Source organism: Symphodus melops, assembly GCF_947650265.1.
Source record: "Symphodus melops genome assembly, chromosome: 1".
NCBI classification, from domain to species: Eukaryota; Metazoa; Chordata; class Actinopteri; order Labriformes; family Labridae; genus Symphodus; species Symphodus melops.
This window is the reverse complement of record NC_136691.1, coordinates 46,669,975-46,683,497: the sequence shown is the minus strand read 5'-3', so window position 1 is coordinate 46,683,497 and position 13,523 is coordinate 46,669,975. Positions and strand designations below refer to the sequence as shown.

General features: G+C 38.0%; 3 protein-coding genes across 5 annotated transcripts; 2 read left to right on the top strand and 1 right to left on the bottom strand.

The window, feature by feature from the left end:
- The first annotated feature begins 201 nt into the window (after window positions 1–201).
- Window positions 202–5,553, top strand: emb (embigin). The gene is made up of 9 exons (XM_079348068.1): window positions 202–422; window positions 1,651–1,728; window positions 1,940–2,123; window positions 2,339–2,421; window positions 2,527–2,663; window positions 2,843–3,004; window positions 4,476–4,593; window positions 4,672–4,702; window positions 4,805–5,553. Exons 1-9 carry the CDS (start codon window positions 350–352, stop codon window positions 4,863–4,865), a joined length of 927 nt encoding a protein of 308 aa, XP_079204194.1. The 5' UTR covers window positions 202–349; the 3' UTR covers window positions 4,866–5,553.
- A 417-nt stretch (window positions 5,554–5,970) lies between these two features.
- Window positions 5,971–9,575, bottom strand: mrps30 (mitochondrial ribosomal protein S30). 2 transcript variants are annotated; one of them, XM_079348046.1, is made up of 6 exons: window positions 9,495–9,575; window positions 7,943–8,603; window positions 7,599–7,744; window positions 7,349–7,454; window positions 6,995–7,171; window positions 5,971–6,466 (listed from the first exon to the last, which is right to left on the bottom strand). In XM_079348046.1, the coding sequence occupies exons 1-6, from the start codon at window positions 9,564–9,566 to the stop codon at window positions 6,207–6,209; spliced, it is 1,422 nt and encodes a 473-aa protein (XP_079204172.1). In that variant the 5' UTR covers window positions 9,567–9,575; the 3' UTR covers window positions 5,971–6,206. The 2 variants fall into 2 exon arrangements, with proteins under 2 accessions (XP_079204172.1, XP_079204173.1); XM_079348047.1 differs by lacking the exon at window positions 9,495–9,575 and adding an exon at window positions 8,695–8,778.
- hint2 (histidine triad nucleotide binding protein 2) lies at window positions 8,936–13,384 on the top strand. 2 transcript variants are annotated; one of them, XM_079348081.1, is made up of 5 exons: window positions 8,936–9,413; window positions 9,637–9,774; window positions 9,928–10,032; window positions 11,627–11,699; window positions 11,808–13,384. In XM_079348081.1, exons 1-5 carry the CDS (start codon window positions 9,327–9,329, stop codon window positions 11,897–11,899), a joined length of 495 nt encoding a protein of 164 aa, XP_079204207.1. In that variant the 5' UTR covers window positions 8,936–9,326; the 3' UTR covers window positions 11,900–13,384. The 2 variants fall into 2 exon arrangements, with proteins under 2 accessions (XP_079204207.1, XP_079204208.1); XM_079348082.1 differs by lacking the exon at window positions 11,808–13,384 and adding an exon at window positions 10,787–10,873.
- The last annotated feature ends 139 nt before the right edge of the window (window positions 13,385–13,523 follow it).

The window sequence follows — 13,523 nt, the reverse complement described above, 5'->3', positions numbered from 1 at the left end:
AGGGCACCTTGAGGAAAGCTCCTGAGAACCAGCATAACTGCCCTCTAATTTATTTATTTGTTGATCAAAGTGCACACACAAAGCCTCATAATGCTTGAAAGTGTTTCTCACAGCATGTTCTGTGTAGAGCATTACACGGCAGTGCAGCATGAAGGAGGAACCCTGTCCGTCTGATTGAATTATGGATGGAGTCAGGCACCCACAGGCTGCAGGGTGATACCACAGAGCTGCGTCACTTCTGCAGCTGAAAGAGGGGGGGTGGGGGTCGTTACACGATGCAGAAGGGAGGAAGAGTAGAGAGAGAAGCAGTGAGAAACCTGCACACAGAGAAGACAGAGGGATTATAATCATGGCAGCGTCCTGGAAGCAGCTCTTTTTTCAGATCCTCCTGCTTCTCATCTCCTGCAGACACATCAATACAAGTAAATGACTATTATTTGAGTTCATTTTTGAATGTGTAGTTGAAATCGCTGCAGTAAACTGTTATTATTAATTATTTCGGGAAAATAAATTAGAGGTATGCAAAAGAAAATAAATATTCAAGATAGTTATAATGTGGGTGAGATCAGTACATCATATACACATTTATGTAAAATGATCATTCATTTTGTAAGGTCTGATGTAATTGTACCTCTGATGTAACCACTCCAAGAGTTTTTTTTTTTTTAAAGGAGTATGACGGCAATAAAAGAAGTTCATTATTTATTTGTTTGTTTGTTTTCTACAGGCTTCAGAAAAAAGAGCAGCTGTATTTTCTTTATTATACTTCTGCAAAATAGAAAAAGAGAGGGACTTTCATTTTTTGTTTATATATCAGTTTTCATAGATATATGATTTTTTTTTTGTTTCAGCTTGTGTGCTTTTTAATCCACTCCCTTTTGGAATCAGAAATGATTTACATTTTTCTATAAAAAGTAGTCTTTGAAGATAATTAATACATTCAAGTACATACAAATACAAAGCAAGCACTAAAGAACCATTATTGGCACAAAAAAACATACTAATACCCTAAATACTAATACTAAGACCCTCAAGCACGCCTAAAAGACTCCAAGGTGATGACAAAGTCTTAATGATTGAGTTGTATTTGACTAAATTCTTCTTAAAGTCCCCCATAAAAATCAGAATTGATGTTTGGGTTTATTTTTTAATCTGATATTTGTTATCATTGAAACCTTTACATGACCGAACAATGAACAAATTATGTTTTTTAGTTGTCTATGTTAAGTAAAACACAAAAAGTTGATCACTCATCCTGCACTAACACCCAATAAAAGGCCTCCTTAAACTGTGTGCCCCTCCTTCATGACCTCATGACACATAGGACCAATGAGGTAGCTGTGTTCAGTCATTGAGGTATCTGTCTTGAACTGTTTTATATTAGGCATAATTGGCAAACGTTAACGCTTACAAATTATTGTTATAAATTCCAACCTCGCTTTCTGGTTTGATGTTGAAAGGGCAGAATCTTAAACAGTGTGTTGGCTATTTCCTGAGAACGTCAATAGCCATACTCTAGTTATCACAAATGACACCATATTGCTAACTTTCCTTTAATAAAAAAAGAAGAATGGATGCAACCTATTTAAACAACAAGCTAGTGTTTCATTTGGTGCGTGTATGCTTTAAAATAATCTGTTTTACTGACAGAGACACCTGGCCCAGCTCCCTCTCTGCTCGATCCCATCAGCCCCCTTCCAACCCTCGAAAGGAGCTATGTTCTTAAAGGTAATTGTAACTCTGTCACCATATTGTCTTTTTCAGGTTTACATATCGTTATAGGAGCCCTATAAATAGAGCTTTATATTAGTTATGACATAGTTTATCAGTTTTAGTTCAGCCATTGCCTTTTTGTCTGGTGATGATGAGTTCCGATTCTAGATTAAGATATGTCATTACTTTTGTTCGATTGTGTCTGTTTTTCTTTTAAACGCTGCAGGTGAGAGTCACACTGAGAAGGTTGAACTGTTGAACCCGGTCAACCTGTCACTGATGTGTACATGGGCTGGCAATCAAAAAAAACCATCAAACATAACCGGCTTCTGGCGGAAAGATGGTGAAGAAATTGAGAACAGCCGTGTCACGGTGCAGTTGGAAAATGAGCAGTACAATCTCAACCAAAAGTGTGTACTAAATGATTCTGTCTTTAGCTTCTGAAAATGCATTTTTATACAAATTCATCCATCCAAGTATATCCCACAATACTGACGTCTTATTATTCAAACATACGTGTGCACTATACGGTATAAAATACTTGATTATATGCATATCTAGTTATAATTCATCTCAGTATAGATTGTCTCTACAGCAAACAAACTCATTTATGTTTTCTTTGCAGGTTCAATATTGTCAACGAAGAAAACCTTGGAAGTTACTCTTGTGTTTTTGGAAGTGAAGCAAAAATAGACTTTGTTTTGGCAGGTACAGATCCCATTCTTTCATGAGTTATATATTTATATAAAGTATTATGTGACATTATTCAAGAGTTATTTGTCATTATAATGCTTTGTCTCTGTTCTACACCAGCCCCACAGATTGGTGATGTGCGGGATAAACCCATAGTCAGCTATGTGGGGGACTCTGTGGTGATCACATGTAAAATGGAAGAAAGCAAACCAAAACCCAACACCTGGAACTGGTATATGGCAAATGACACAGGGAAGGTGGGTGAGCAGCTGAAAGCTTTGTTTTCTCGACACTTTTTTTTCTCGACAATTTCTTGTAGTGTTTTACTCAAAAAAAGTCTAATTAAGTCACCCAGTAGACGCTTCCTTAATCTGATGAGTGACGATATGTTAAAAAATGTATGACCTCTGATCCATTGGACTGATTTTAATCCTAGGAGCAGATTTTCCCTGCCCCAGAGCCTCTAAGGTATGAAATCAAAAACGATGGATGGAAGACTAAACTGCTGGTCTACAACCTGACAGAGGCTGACTCTGGCTTGTTTTACTGTGGTGCAGTGTACACCATCAGCACCACGATGAGCCACGTGGAGTTGAAGGTCAGTGTGGAGATGAACTAGGTCAAAGGGCATTGTAGTTTCTTAAGTCCCCCTCCTTAGACGATGATGTGTAGATGATGAAGAAATATCCGCTGACACTGACTTGCTTGAAATGTAAGACATTTATTTACAAAGTCAAGAAACAGCATCAGTCCAGGTTAGTCATGTTACCTGGGAGAGTCACCAGCCAAATGTGATCCTCTCGAACAATGAGAAAAGACCTTCTTATTTATACAGTATTGGTCAAAACAACATCAGTACATTTACAACTTCATTTAGGCTTTGATCATTCAGATGTGCCTCTCCTACAGTCCTGCACCCCCTGTGGTTCCTCAGGACATATGGCTTCAAAGGTAACCATAGGTCACCATAAGGTAACTTCTTATCTCCCCCAATGTAGCCTAAATGTCTGTTCTCACTATTAAATTGTTTATCTTCCTCAGTCTTAAGGAATACCCCCATAAATAAACCCCTACATTGTCTTTGATGTTAAACCAACCTCTAACTTTAAGAACACCATTTGTCCCACAAAAGGCTCACATGCTTCAGCAGCACATTTACACTTACATTTACTTATTTATATTACATTGTCGCATGTAAAATACACTTCAGCATTCACTCAGGTACTGTTTCAGCCTTAAGTCGTTCTAGTTCAGTCCATGTACGCATGGACGAGATTACAGTTTCAAAACTATACACTTATTTTACTTCATTATCTACTCATTACCTTTTGACTTCTTGCCTGTCAAATCAAGAAAATGCCTTCAAATGGTACCACATTGAAAGTTTTGTACTCTCTGCTCAGTGTTCAAGAAAGTGAACGTATGAGAACTGTTACGGCTCATAGGCAACAGTATTATTGACTTCTTTACTAAAATGTCTACAGGACTAAAATTAAGAAAACTTGACATCCAAAAAAGCCCAAACATGACCTCTGCCATTCATGGAAACTTAAGCGAATGCATCACAACTCAGAATCTGTCACAATCTGCTGCTCTTAAAGTTTTTTTAAGCTGCTCGATACATTTAACTGCTCACCATGGTTGTTCACTTTGTCCACTGTTTTCTTTAAAACATCATTATTCATATTGTAGTGATTAAAACCCATCAGTCATCTATGGAAGCCCATTCCTCCTCCCTCTGTTTACACTAACCAGCCCAGCCCCCCTCACCTTCTGGAAACAGTGTTTAGAGTTGTGAAAGCGTCATAAACAGATGATCTCCAGCTGTGAGGTGCACATGTGAAATTCATGTTATTGATATTGTCATGTGTGTGTTGTGTGACAGGATCTGGATCTGCTCCATTATTATGAATCCATCAGTAGAGTAAAGTGGAAAGAAGAGACTCTTTATTAAGTAGACATCTTGTTTGATCCCAAAATGTGTTTGAATAAAGAACATTCCCTTTTAATAGAATAATTTAACCTGGTTTTAGTGTCAGTTAGTGACGTGGGGTTTTTTTCTGCTCAAGGTAATCAGTTTCTACGAGCCTTTGAAGCCCTTCATAGCCATCGTTGTGGAAGTGATTGTCCTCGTTGCCGCCATTCTGCTCTATGAGAGGAGTCAGACCAAGGACTACACAGCAGCAGGTATGCAGAAAGTACACTGAAACCTTTGTTGATGCATATGTATGAATTTTTAACTTAATATGTCTGCCTTCTTCTCAGGAAATGGGGCAGGTGACCAAACCAACTCACTGTGAGTACAATGGGAATACTGATAACTGCTATTAATTTCTATCCATTTTTTTGTATGTTCAATTACAGTGTTTCATGATTTAAATTTGTCTCCTTTCATTAGGACACCTGGTGAAAATAGCGCACTGGAGGAAAGCTCTTCAGCGAGACAGCGGAAAGTTTAAAGGCTGCAACTTAAATAAAAACCGATCCAAGAACGGTTCAAACTGTCCACAAACGTGAACAAAATAGAGCTTTATAGCAATAAGTCATTTACTTTTGTATGAAGTTATCAATTATTTTCACTCAACAAAGTAAAATAACCAAAACTAACCAGACAAAAAAATAATTCCTTAAATGTGTACACAAGTAGCTTCTTGTTTGTAAGACGTTCTATTTTTCACTTGATTTCACAGCAGGAAGTTGGTGTTATTTTGTTTTGATAGTGGTGTCAGAAAGCGAATCAGGAAACTGTATTCATCATTTCCTGTAGAAAAAACATCACTATGACTTTAACACCTCTCTGTCAAAAAGCAGAGACAAATTGGCAATAATGTATAACAGTCCCTCTCTACTTCCTGCATTATAGTTTTTGAGCAGTGCCTTACATTCCTTTAAAGCACTTGACCATGTCACTTTCCATTTCTTTGGTCTTGTACTGATGTGGTTAACACTGAATATACTGCATGTTATATCCTAATGACATGCATCAAGATATATTATCATAAAAGCAGATGCTTGTGTTTTGTTATGTACATGTATAATGACCATAAAATCATATTGTCTGACTGAGTCTTTGTCAACTCTGATTTCCTTTAACTATACGTCACTGTATTATGTAAATGAGTAAATTAAACGTACATGACTCACTCATTCTTTTTTATTTCATGCTTGTGATGACAGTCTACTGTATTAATTACTTATTGAGGTTTTTTTTGTTGATGCAAATGGACCAGACAAGGAAGTCACTTTTAAAAGGGAGAATGCACACATTAAAACACTTTCTGAAGCCCAAAAACAGAGCTGTGTAAGATAAGATTCAGATACAGTAAGATTCTTTCATGGATCTATCCTGAGGAAGACAGCCTGCGATGATCACACAGAATGAACTGAATGAGACAGTCTGGTCTCAAAGGATCCTTGTTTTGCGTCACCAGCTGTCTCCAAAATAAAAGACTGGACCTGACTTTTGGGATGTGTGCATTATGTTCAACATTCAGAGAACAAGTTGTTAGGGAAGAGCCTCTGTAGTTAAAACAAGTGAAATAAATTTAGACAGCAGTGAATATCTCTGATAGGCCATCAGCATCATTTTATTTATGCAGTATAAGGATCTCAACTGTAAGCATGTATGCACTACTTTCTGGTCTTTAGTCGTACATATAGCTTAACACAGATTTAACTGCTTTAATGAACATTACATACTTTACATTTAGACAGTTTCTCCTTCAAAATTCTAGCAGCTGTAAACTCCTTGGTGAACGCAGACTTGAAAGGCCAGAAGAAAAGACACGAAATCTGATAGTCTATGGCTGATTCAACAGGAACCGAATCAGAAGTTTTATGACGTCGTCGTTCAGCCCCACCACCTCTCCATCCTGCACACTGTCATACAGTCGCAGGCTCTCCGTGCCCCACAGAAGGTTTTTCCTGGGGTTGTTAGTGTCGACCTCCACAGAGAGGGCCAATGTGTTCAGTTGGTAGCAGAAGAAGGAGAAGAACTGTCCATCAGTGATCACAGCCTGTGAGACAAAGGGCCTGGTGACGTCCTCGTTGTTCCAGAAACCTACAGCAGACGAGAAGGGAAGACTGACTGAGACAAATTCCTTTGAAACAATGTTGAAAGACACACTTTAATGTGATGATTTGATAATAAGATATGCCTGACACTGCTACATTAAAGCGTGGCCACTTTTAACTACAGAAACTAGGAGATCAACAACATCTTGTAGGTTTTTGTCCAGCACATTTGTGACTTTACTGCAATAGAATTTCCTTTTTTTCTGGCAATTTTTGGACTAAATGTCACAGATTATCTGTAGTCACTTCTTCTAGATTTGCGAGTTTTACTCAGAAATTAACAACATTACTCAAAGAGAATATCCATGTTTTTCTTATGTAAATGTACAACTTTATTACTGCCTATTGTAGGTTAGCTAGGTGAGGGGGGTAAACAGAAGGAGGAAGAATGGGCTTGAAACTGCATTTCAACATCTGATTTCTAAGACATGACAGGGTTGAGGTTCTGCCCTCTGTAAAGAGATAAAAGTAAATCTGCTATCACTATATTTAAATGTGTGTGTTTGCATCTCACCCTGGTACATGGCCTGGGCTCCGGTCCAGGCAAAGAGGCTGGCGAGTCCGTTGGCTCTGAGAAAGACCTCCACCTGATCAGACTGCTGCAGTCTGGCCATCCGGTCTCTGTGGTACCGGTCTGGTACCAGGTGGAACTGGGTGTGACCGTAGCATGCTGGGTCTGGCAGCTTGGAACCTGTTAATAAATCAAGAGGATGGTGTTTTATATTGACAGAGAATGCATGAAAATATGAGACGATATAAAGAGGGATTACTATCTAATACCAGAAGCATACATTTTCATTTATACGCTGAAAGTGTAGTAACAAGGTGAAATAAGACCAAGATGATATGTTGCTTGGAGGTGTGTTACCTGTAAATATATTGTTGTCGTACTGTCTCCTAAACAGAGGCATCACGTTGGGAGCTAATGTGAACTCTGGAACATCAGCCGTATAAGACGCCTCCATTGGGACAAACTGAGACAATTATAAAATGATAAAAGTTACAAAAATTCAACAAAAACACATTCTGATGAACTGAAACCATCACTTATATTGTCAGTCACAAATGTGAAAGACTGTCAAGTTTTTTTTTCTCTTTAACTTGAAAAAGCCACATACCTGAGGAAGCTGCTGAGTAATCCTAATCTGACTGTTTGGTAGGTCATCAATCTGGAACCTGGTTGGCTCTAGTCGGCCTTTTCTGTGCCCTTTAGGTATGATTCTCTCTCCCCTCCTCCAGTAAAAGTGTACCTTTGGATCGATATCTGAAAGAGAAGCACAACAAAAAGCATGTGATTAATCCATGGGTCAATACTATCAATCTCAATGTAGTTTAATGTCGTACTGTAGTAAAAAAAAAACAACAAAAGCTGTTAAAGAACATCTGAGGGAAACCAAAGTAATTTAGCAGCTGCATTGATCAGTTTGACAACTGTCTAAATATAAATATAAAACATGTATACCCAGACTGGAGAGAAGTAACAAGGGGTTGTATTTGACCAGACTGTAGGTGAGTCTACTTGCAAGGCTTCTCAGGACAGGTCCAACCCTCTGCTCCTGATCTCTGTACACAAAGGATTTGCTCTTCTTGAGGTGCCAGTGCTCCTGTAAAATCACATGTGTGACCAAGGTGCGTATGTCTGCCAACACATCATCTCCAATCCCCGGCATCGAGGTTTGACCTGAGGCCGAGCTGTCCTCCCCACCAGTCTCCCCCGGACTTAGGGTCAACTTCTCGGGCAGACCCGGGATGTATGCGGTCTTGGTGAAGTGCTGGTACCATTTGTCTGCGTTCCGTGCAAAAGTTTGAGGGTAGACGACAAATTTCTGACGCTGGGTGCGAGTGAGGAGGGAGAGTTTTTCCTCCACTGAGGAGGCTTTGATCTTCTCGATTTGTTCCTCCACTTGTCGCCGGCGGGCGGATTTGCTTTTAGCCGTGAGAGAAGGGACGATGGCGGGGTACACTGTCTCCCTGACCGCAGCTTCCGTATGCACGAGCTTTTTGCTTCTAAAAGGAGGCAAGCTTTTAGGGAACAGCAAGGGCAGTCGTGTGCAGGCCGCCATGTTTTTTTGTGCTTCACTTCCGCTGACATATGAAATAGAAATCTCCCACAACAGCGCCTCCTGTTGCAAAACAATATACGATAATAATATTATATTCGGAAAAGTTTCAGTCATCAAATAAATTCCTTAATTATGTTTTAAACAAACCTACAATAAATACTGTAGTTTAATAATTTTAAAGCCATAGTTCATGATTTTCATGCTATTCATGCTAATGCTTTAATAATTTTTAGCATCGGAGAACGTTGAGGCTCTTGAAGCGATCGTTGGACACCAGAGAAATGCCTCCTTTGGGTACGATTTTAAAAATTGTAAATTGGATTTTTATAGAAGTAACTACACTTAATGAACTTAGATGTGGACTAAATGACATTTGTAAAATTCAAAGACGATGAACAATAACGCTATGTATTACAGCTGTAGGGTAACAAAGCTAACATTTGCCCAATATATCCGTGATTTATTTTATTTTTTTGCACTGGAGTTCAATTTGACTCTTACATCCGATATTATAACATTTTTTAAAACATCATGTATGTTCTATCTGATAGATCAACGACTTATCTTCAGTGGTGTCTTCTTTCTCTGAAATGAGTGGAAATGTAGACACGTCATATTGTATGTATAATTTTTAAAAACGGAGGTATTTGAAGGCAACATTAACAGTGCAGAGTTTCCTGTTCTGTGACCCAGCGTGTGTTTGTGTGTGTAGTGTCAAAAACGACTTTAGACTTGGTTTGTTGTATTTGTATTAATTGACACAATCTATTTATCCTGCTCATTATGCACTTTCGTCACATACTGCGGACGCACTTCATCGGGACCAGAGTCGCTCCCCTCAGTCGTTTACACCATGTTTGTCGAGCCGAGGTATCTCAAAATAAAACATCTCGTACTTCTAATTATTTCATTTACGATAACTGCAGCTGACAAATTTGACAAGTGTCCTACCAGCCTTGGTGGTGGCTTTGGGAAGCCTGGTGTGCCCCACCACCAAGAGGTTTGATGCATTGTGGCCCTCATAAAGTAGTTTTAATATGTTATCCAGGCTGCTGTTTACCTCAGCGCCACGCATTTGTTTATTGACCCACAGAGACACCTGTGCACCGGAAGTGACGAGGTGAAGCTGGCAGAGGAGGCGAGCAAGAAATATGGCTCCCCAACTCCAACTATCTTCTCCAAAGTGATTGACAAAAGCATCCCTGCTGACATCATTTATGAAGATGAGAAGGTAAACAAAGCCTATTGGGGTTATTTCATGTTCCTTTTTTCCTCGTGTGTCCAGAGATAAATCAACACTTGTTGAGCAATAAATAAAGACATTAAGAGTAAATGTGTCCAATTTAACCCTCATTCATATATAATGTTGTTGTGTGTTTATTAGTGTTTGGCATTCAGAGACATCAGCCCACAGGCTCCTGTTCATTTCCTGGTGATTCCTAAAATCCATATTCCCAGAATAAGTGACGCCAAAGATGATGATGCTGAGGTAAGTTTTTGCATTCAATAAAAATGTCATTTGTCTTTTAATAGAACAAATGTACATTTTTAAGACGCTAAAACAGCCTAAGCTGTACTGAGAAGAATGTCTGCTTTTGTTTTTTTCTTTAACTGGATGCAGAGTTTACTTCAGCTACATATCTTTTTGTAGAATCAGACATCAGTGTTTGGTACTTAGGCTTGGACATTACGTTTTAAAGGGGTTTCAGGTGTATAGGGGAAAATATGAACACTTTAAATTCATGATTATTTAAAGTCCTTGAAGTCCTAAATAATTTTACCATCAATAATGTGACGACCGCGTGTAAATAAAGAATCCTCTGCTGGGGTCCATCTCAGAACGTGTTTAGTCTTTACATCAAACTCTGGAAATACGGTGGCATTTAATCATCTGTAAAGGTTTTTTTTGTTTTTTTTCAACTGATGCAATCAAACCATAGTCTTAAATGTGATGGATTTAAGCTGCTTTAATGTTTCCTGAGTTAATTCCTGTTTAGTCCTATCATTTTCTTTTCTAATCTACGGGCCTAGCTCCAACCATAGAGAACATAGCCCCGGACCAGATGTAGTCAAACATAAAGTATGCAGTCAGGTATGTCAACATACTTTTGGTTACATGTGTACCTGCAAACTTCAAAATTCTCAAACAAACACTGGTGGGACGTGTAAACTCCTCTCAGCTTAACCGCAGGTTCAGACCTCTGCAGGACCAGTTGTTGCAGAAAGTCTGTTTGCCTTCACAGAGTGCAGCCTTCAGGACATGTTACACTCATGAAGAGTCACCCCTCATCATTAACATCATCTCTAGTTAGGGCTTTAAACCCCATGCGGTGAGAGCTAGTGTTTTTTTTTTAAGGGATTGAATTATATCTGAGTTTATAAGCTGTGTAGAAGTGTCTGATGCCGTCTAAATCAAACATTAAAATTTAGCAGCAGCTTTTTATTTTCGCAGCACCCTGCATTACAAGACAATTCAAATTGACAAAAAACATTGGGCAAACTAACTTATTATTATAACTATTCTACTGTGTTCTATCTTTTTTTTGTAAAACATTATAATAATAAAAAAAGAACAAGATTATTGATGTAAGAATGTTTTACTTAAAAATGAATGTGAGGAAATGAGGCTGTCCAAATCAGTCTATTCCTTAATATTCTTTTTGGAAAACTATTTTTGACTTTCAACGTTGAATCTCTTTGGAAACTGGACCGTTGTTTTTGAAGTCTTTATTCTCTCACTCAAAAGGTTTCTTAAATTCATTTTAAAGTGTATGCATCCCAGAATGCAAAGCAGCCAGTGCAGGTTTACAGTCAGTGACTTTCTTTTAGTTTCCTATTGTATTTCATTCAGTTATCATTTATTCCTCCATGTTATTTCATTTGTTTAATCCTGTAATGTCAATCAAATCAATTAGAATATAAATGCATATAATGTATTTATTATGAACATCTGTTATTATCAGTTGCACTTTAAAGGGATAAGATTAAACAGTGTTTTTTTCCAGGACATCGCTGTTTTTGTTCCTTCAAACACTTTGTGAGCAGCTAAATTATCATCTTTTTTCTGTGTGTGTCAATTTCAGCTCTTGGGCCATTTGCTGATTGTTGCCAAAAATGTGGCAAAGCAAGAATCTCTAAGTGAAGGGTACAGAGTGGGTAAGTTATTTGATTTCGTAGAATCAAGTGATGTGTTGCTCTTGAGATATATGTGGAAATCCAGATTGTCTGTTAACTTGCTCTTTTTATTTTTTGTCCTCTGCGCAGTGATCAACGATGGGAAACACGGAGCTCAGTCTGTCTACCATCTTCACCTTCACATCCTGGGAGGCAGACAGATGACATGGCCACCTGGATAATTTAATCCCATTTTTTTTGGGCTGATTGATTTGGGCTCACTTCAGTGATCAGAATATGATGAGTAAATATGTTGATCCTCTGATTATTAGAATAAAAAGAATTCCTATATTGAAATATGAAAATTCAACCTGTTGTTCTTATCTGCATATAGCCATTATATATAATGATTTCCATTTACAAAATATTTGAGCATAAAGTGAGGTTTAATCAGCTTTTTAAACTGTATCCTTTAACCAGGGAAGTCAATGCTAAATGGAGTTCTTAGTACATCAGTGTTTGACTTTTGGAGCAATCACTTGAAGTTGATTTCATGAAGTACACACATTCTCAGAAATGTTTTCTGACAAGTGAATATCTAACAGAGCTTTAACGCTGCCTTTGCATGCATAGACAGCTTTTATCACAACCCCACTTGTTGCATAAGTTTAGTTAAAAAACAACAACTCTGGCTTTCCCATTTCCTCAACTAGTCTACCTAATCTGGATGTACTGTTAGTGATAAAGGTAAAAAAAGTTCAAGAACCCAAGGAAACACGAGTTCAAGGGTTGAATGATTGTTGTGTTCTGGACTCTTCTCCTCTTTAATGCTCGGTTGAACTCAATGATATGCAGTAGCAAAACTCAAAATATATCTTATTTCTAAAGATATGTTTCTGTAAACTGCTCTCTGTATAAAGCTGTTTTTCTCAAGTTTAAAGGCAGAAAATTGTTTCTTTTTGTTCCTGCATTGCCATAATGTTTACACGGAGAAACCTGTTTTAAGGTACATTGTGTACAGTATAAGTACTTCTACTGTTTTTTAAGCACTAATGGTATTGAAGGATCTCCTTTGTAATCATTTACCACCCCTTGCAGAGTAGAAGTGCGGCTCTCTGTCAGGACAGACGTGATGTGACTGCAGGGTAGGATTCAGTGAGCAGGGTGTCTGTGGGGAACTATTGAGGAAAGAAGGGGGGAATTTGAACTTTCTCCTTTATTTACCTAAAAAAACGACGACGTGTGCAGCTCCACTGTTAAAAGCTTGTGTTGTTAATCATCAAAAGAATAGGTTTGAATAAGTTAGTTTGGCTCATTTAAAACTGCCTTTACAAGGTGTACCTTCAAAATAATCCATAGAAAGCCTCCTCCTCACTTTACGTCATTGTAAAGACCTACATTTGGATGAAGAACACAAAGACTTCAAGAGTTTTTGAGAAACTGTCCCAACACAAAATCAATATATTTCCTTTGTTTCAGCAATATGTTGCCACATGTTTCTTGATGTCTAAATCTGGTTGAAAAGTCAAAGTTGCACAATTTTTGTCCAACTATTGAATAACTTTTTTTATGGGTCAAAGTGTCATCGTCATGAACCTGCAAGAACTTATCTGGTGTCATCGTTATCTCACTGACAGGCCTCTTCTTGCATATGTGATCATTTCTGTCTTCATAATCTGATTTGCAAATATATACTGTAAGTATCAATAAAACCTACTCAAGCCTGATTACACTGAATAATAGGATCTTTCTGTCTTTATCCTGTTAAATATAATCATAATATTTCTATAAAAAGTGAGTGTTTGAGGGGACATCTGCATGTACTCATAAAAGTCCTCTGTAGGCTGAAATTTTCGACAGGACTGC

Bases quoted from the DNA above. Each gene is read 5' to 3' on its own strand.
- emb (XM_079348068.1), top strand. From the start codon at position 350: ATGGCAGCGTCCTGGAAGCAGCTCTTTTTTCAGATCCTCCTGCTTCTC. The intron at 2,422-2,526 runs GTACAGATCCCA...GTTCTACACCAG, and splicing joins AATAGACTTTGTTTTGGCAG to CCCCACAGATTGGTGATGTG. The intron at 2,664-2,842 runs GTGGGTGAGCAG...TTTTAATCCTAG, and splicing joins TGGCAAATGACACAGGGAAG to GAGCAGATTTTCCCTGCCCC.
- hint2 (XM_079348081.1), top strand. From the start codon at position 9,327: ATGCACTTTCGTCACATACTGCGGACGCACTTCATCGGGACCAGAGTC. The intron at 9,414-9,636 runs GTATCTCAAAAT...ATTGACCCACAG, and splicing joins ACCATGTTTGTCGAGCCGAG to AGACACCTGTGCACCGGAAG. The intron at 10,033-11,626 runs GTAAGTTTTTGC...TGTCAATTTCAG, and splicing joins CCAAAGATGATGATGCTGAG to CTCTTGGGCCATTTGCTGAT.
- mrps30 (XM_079348046.1), bottom strand. From the start codon at position 9,566: ATGAGGGCCACAATGCATCAAACCTCTTGGTGGTGGGGCACACCAGGC. The intron at 8,604-9,494 runs GTAGGACACTTG...GTTTTGCAACAG, and splicing joins CAAAGCCACCACCAAGGCTG to GAGGCGCTGTTGTGGGAGAT. The intron at 7,172-7,348 runs GTAACACACCTC...ATTTATTAACAG, and splicing joins CGACAACAATATATTTACAG to GTTCCAAGCTGCCAGACCCA.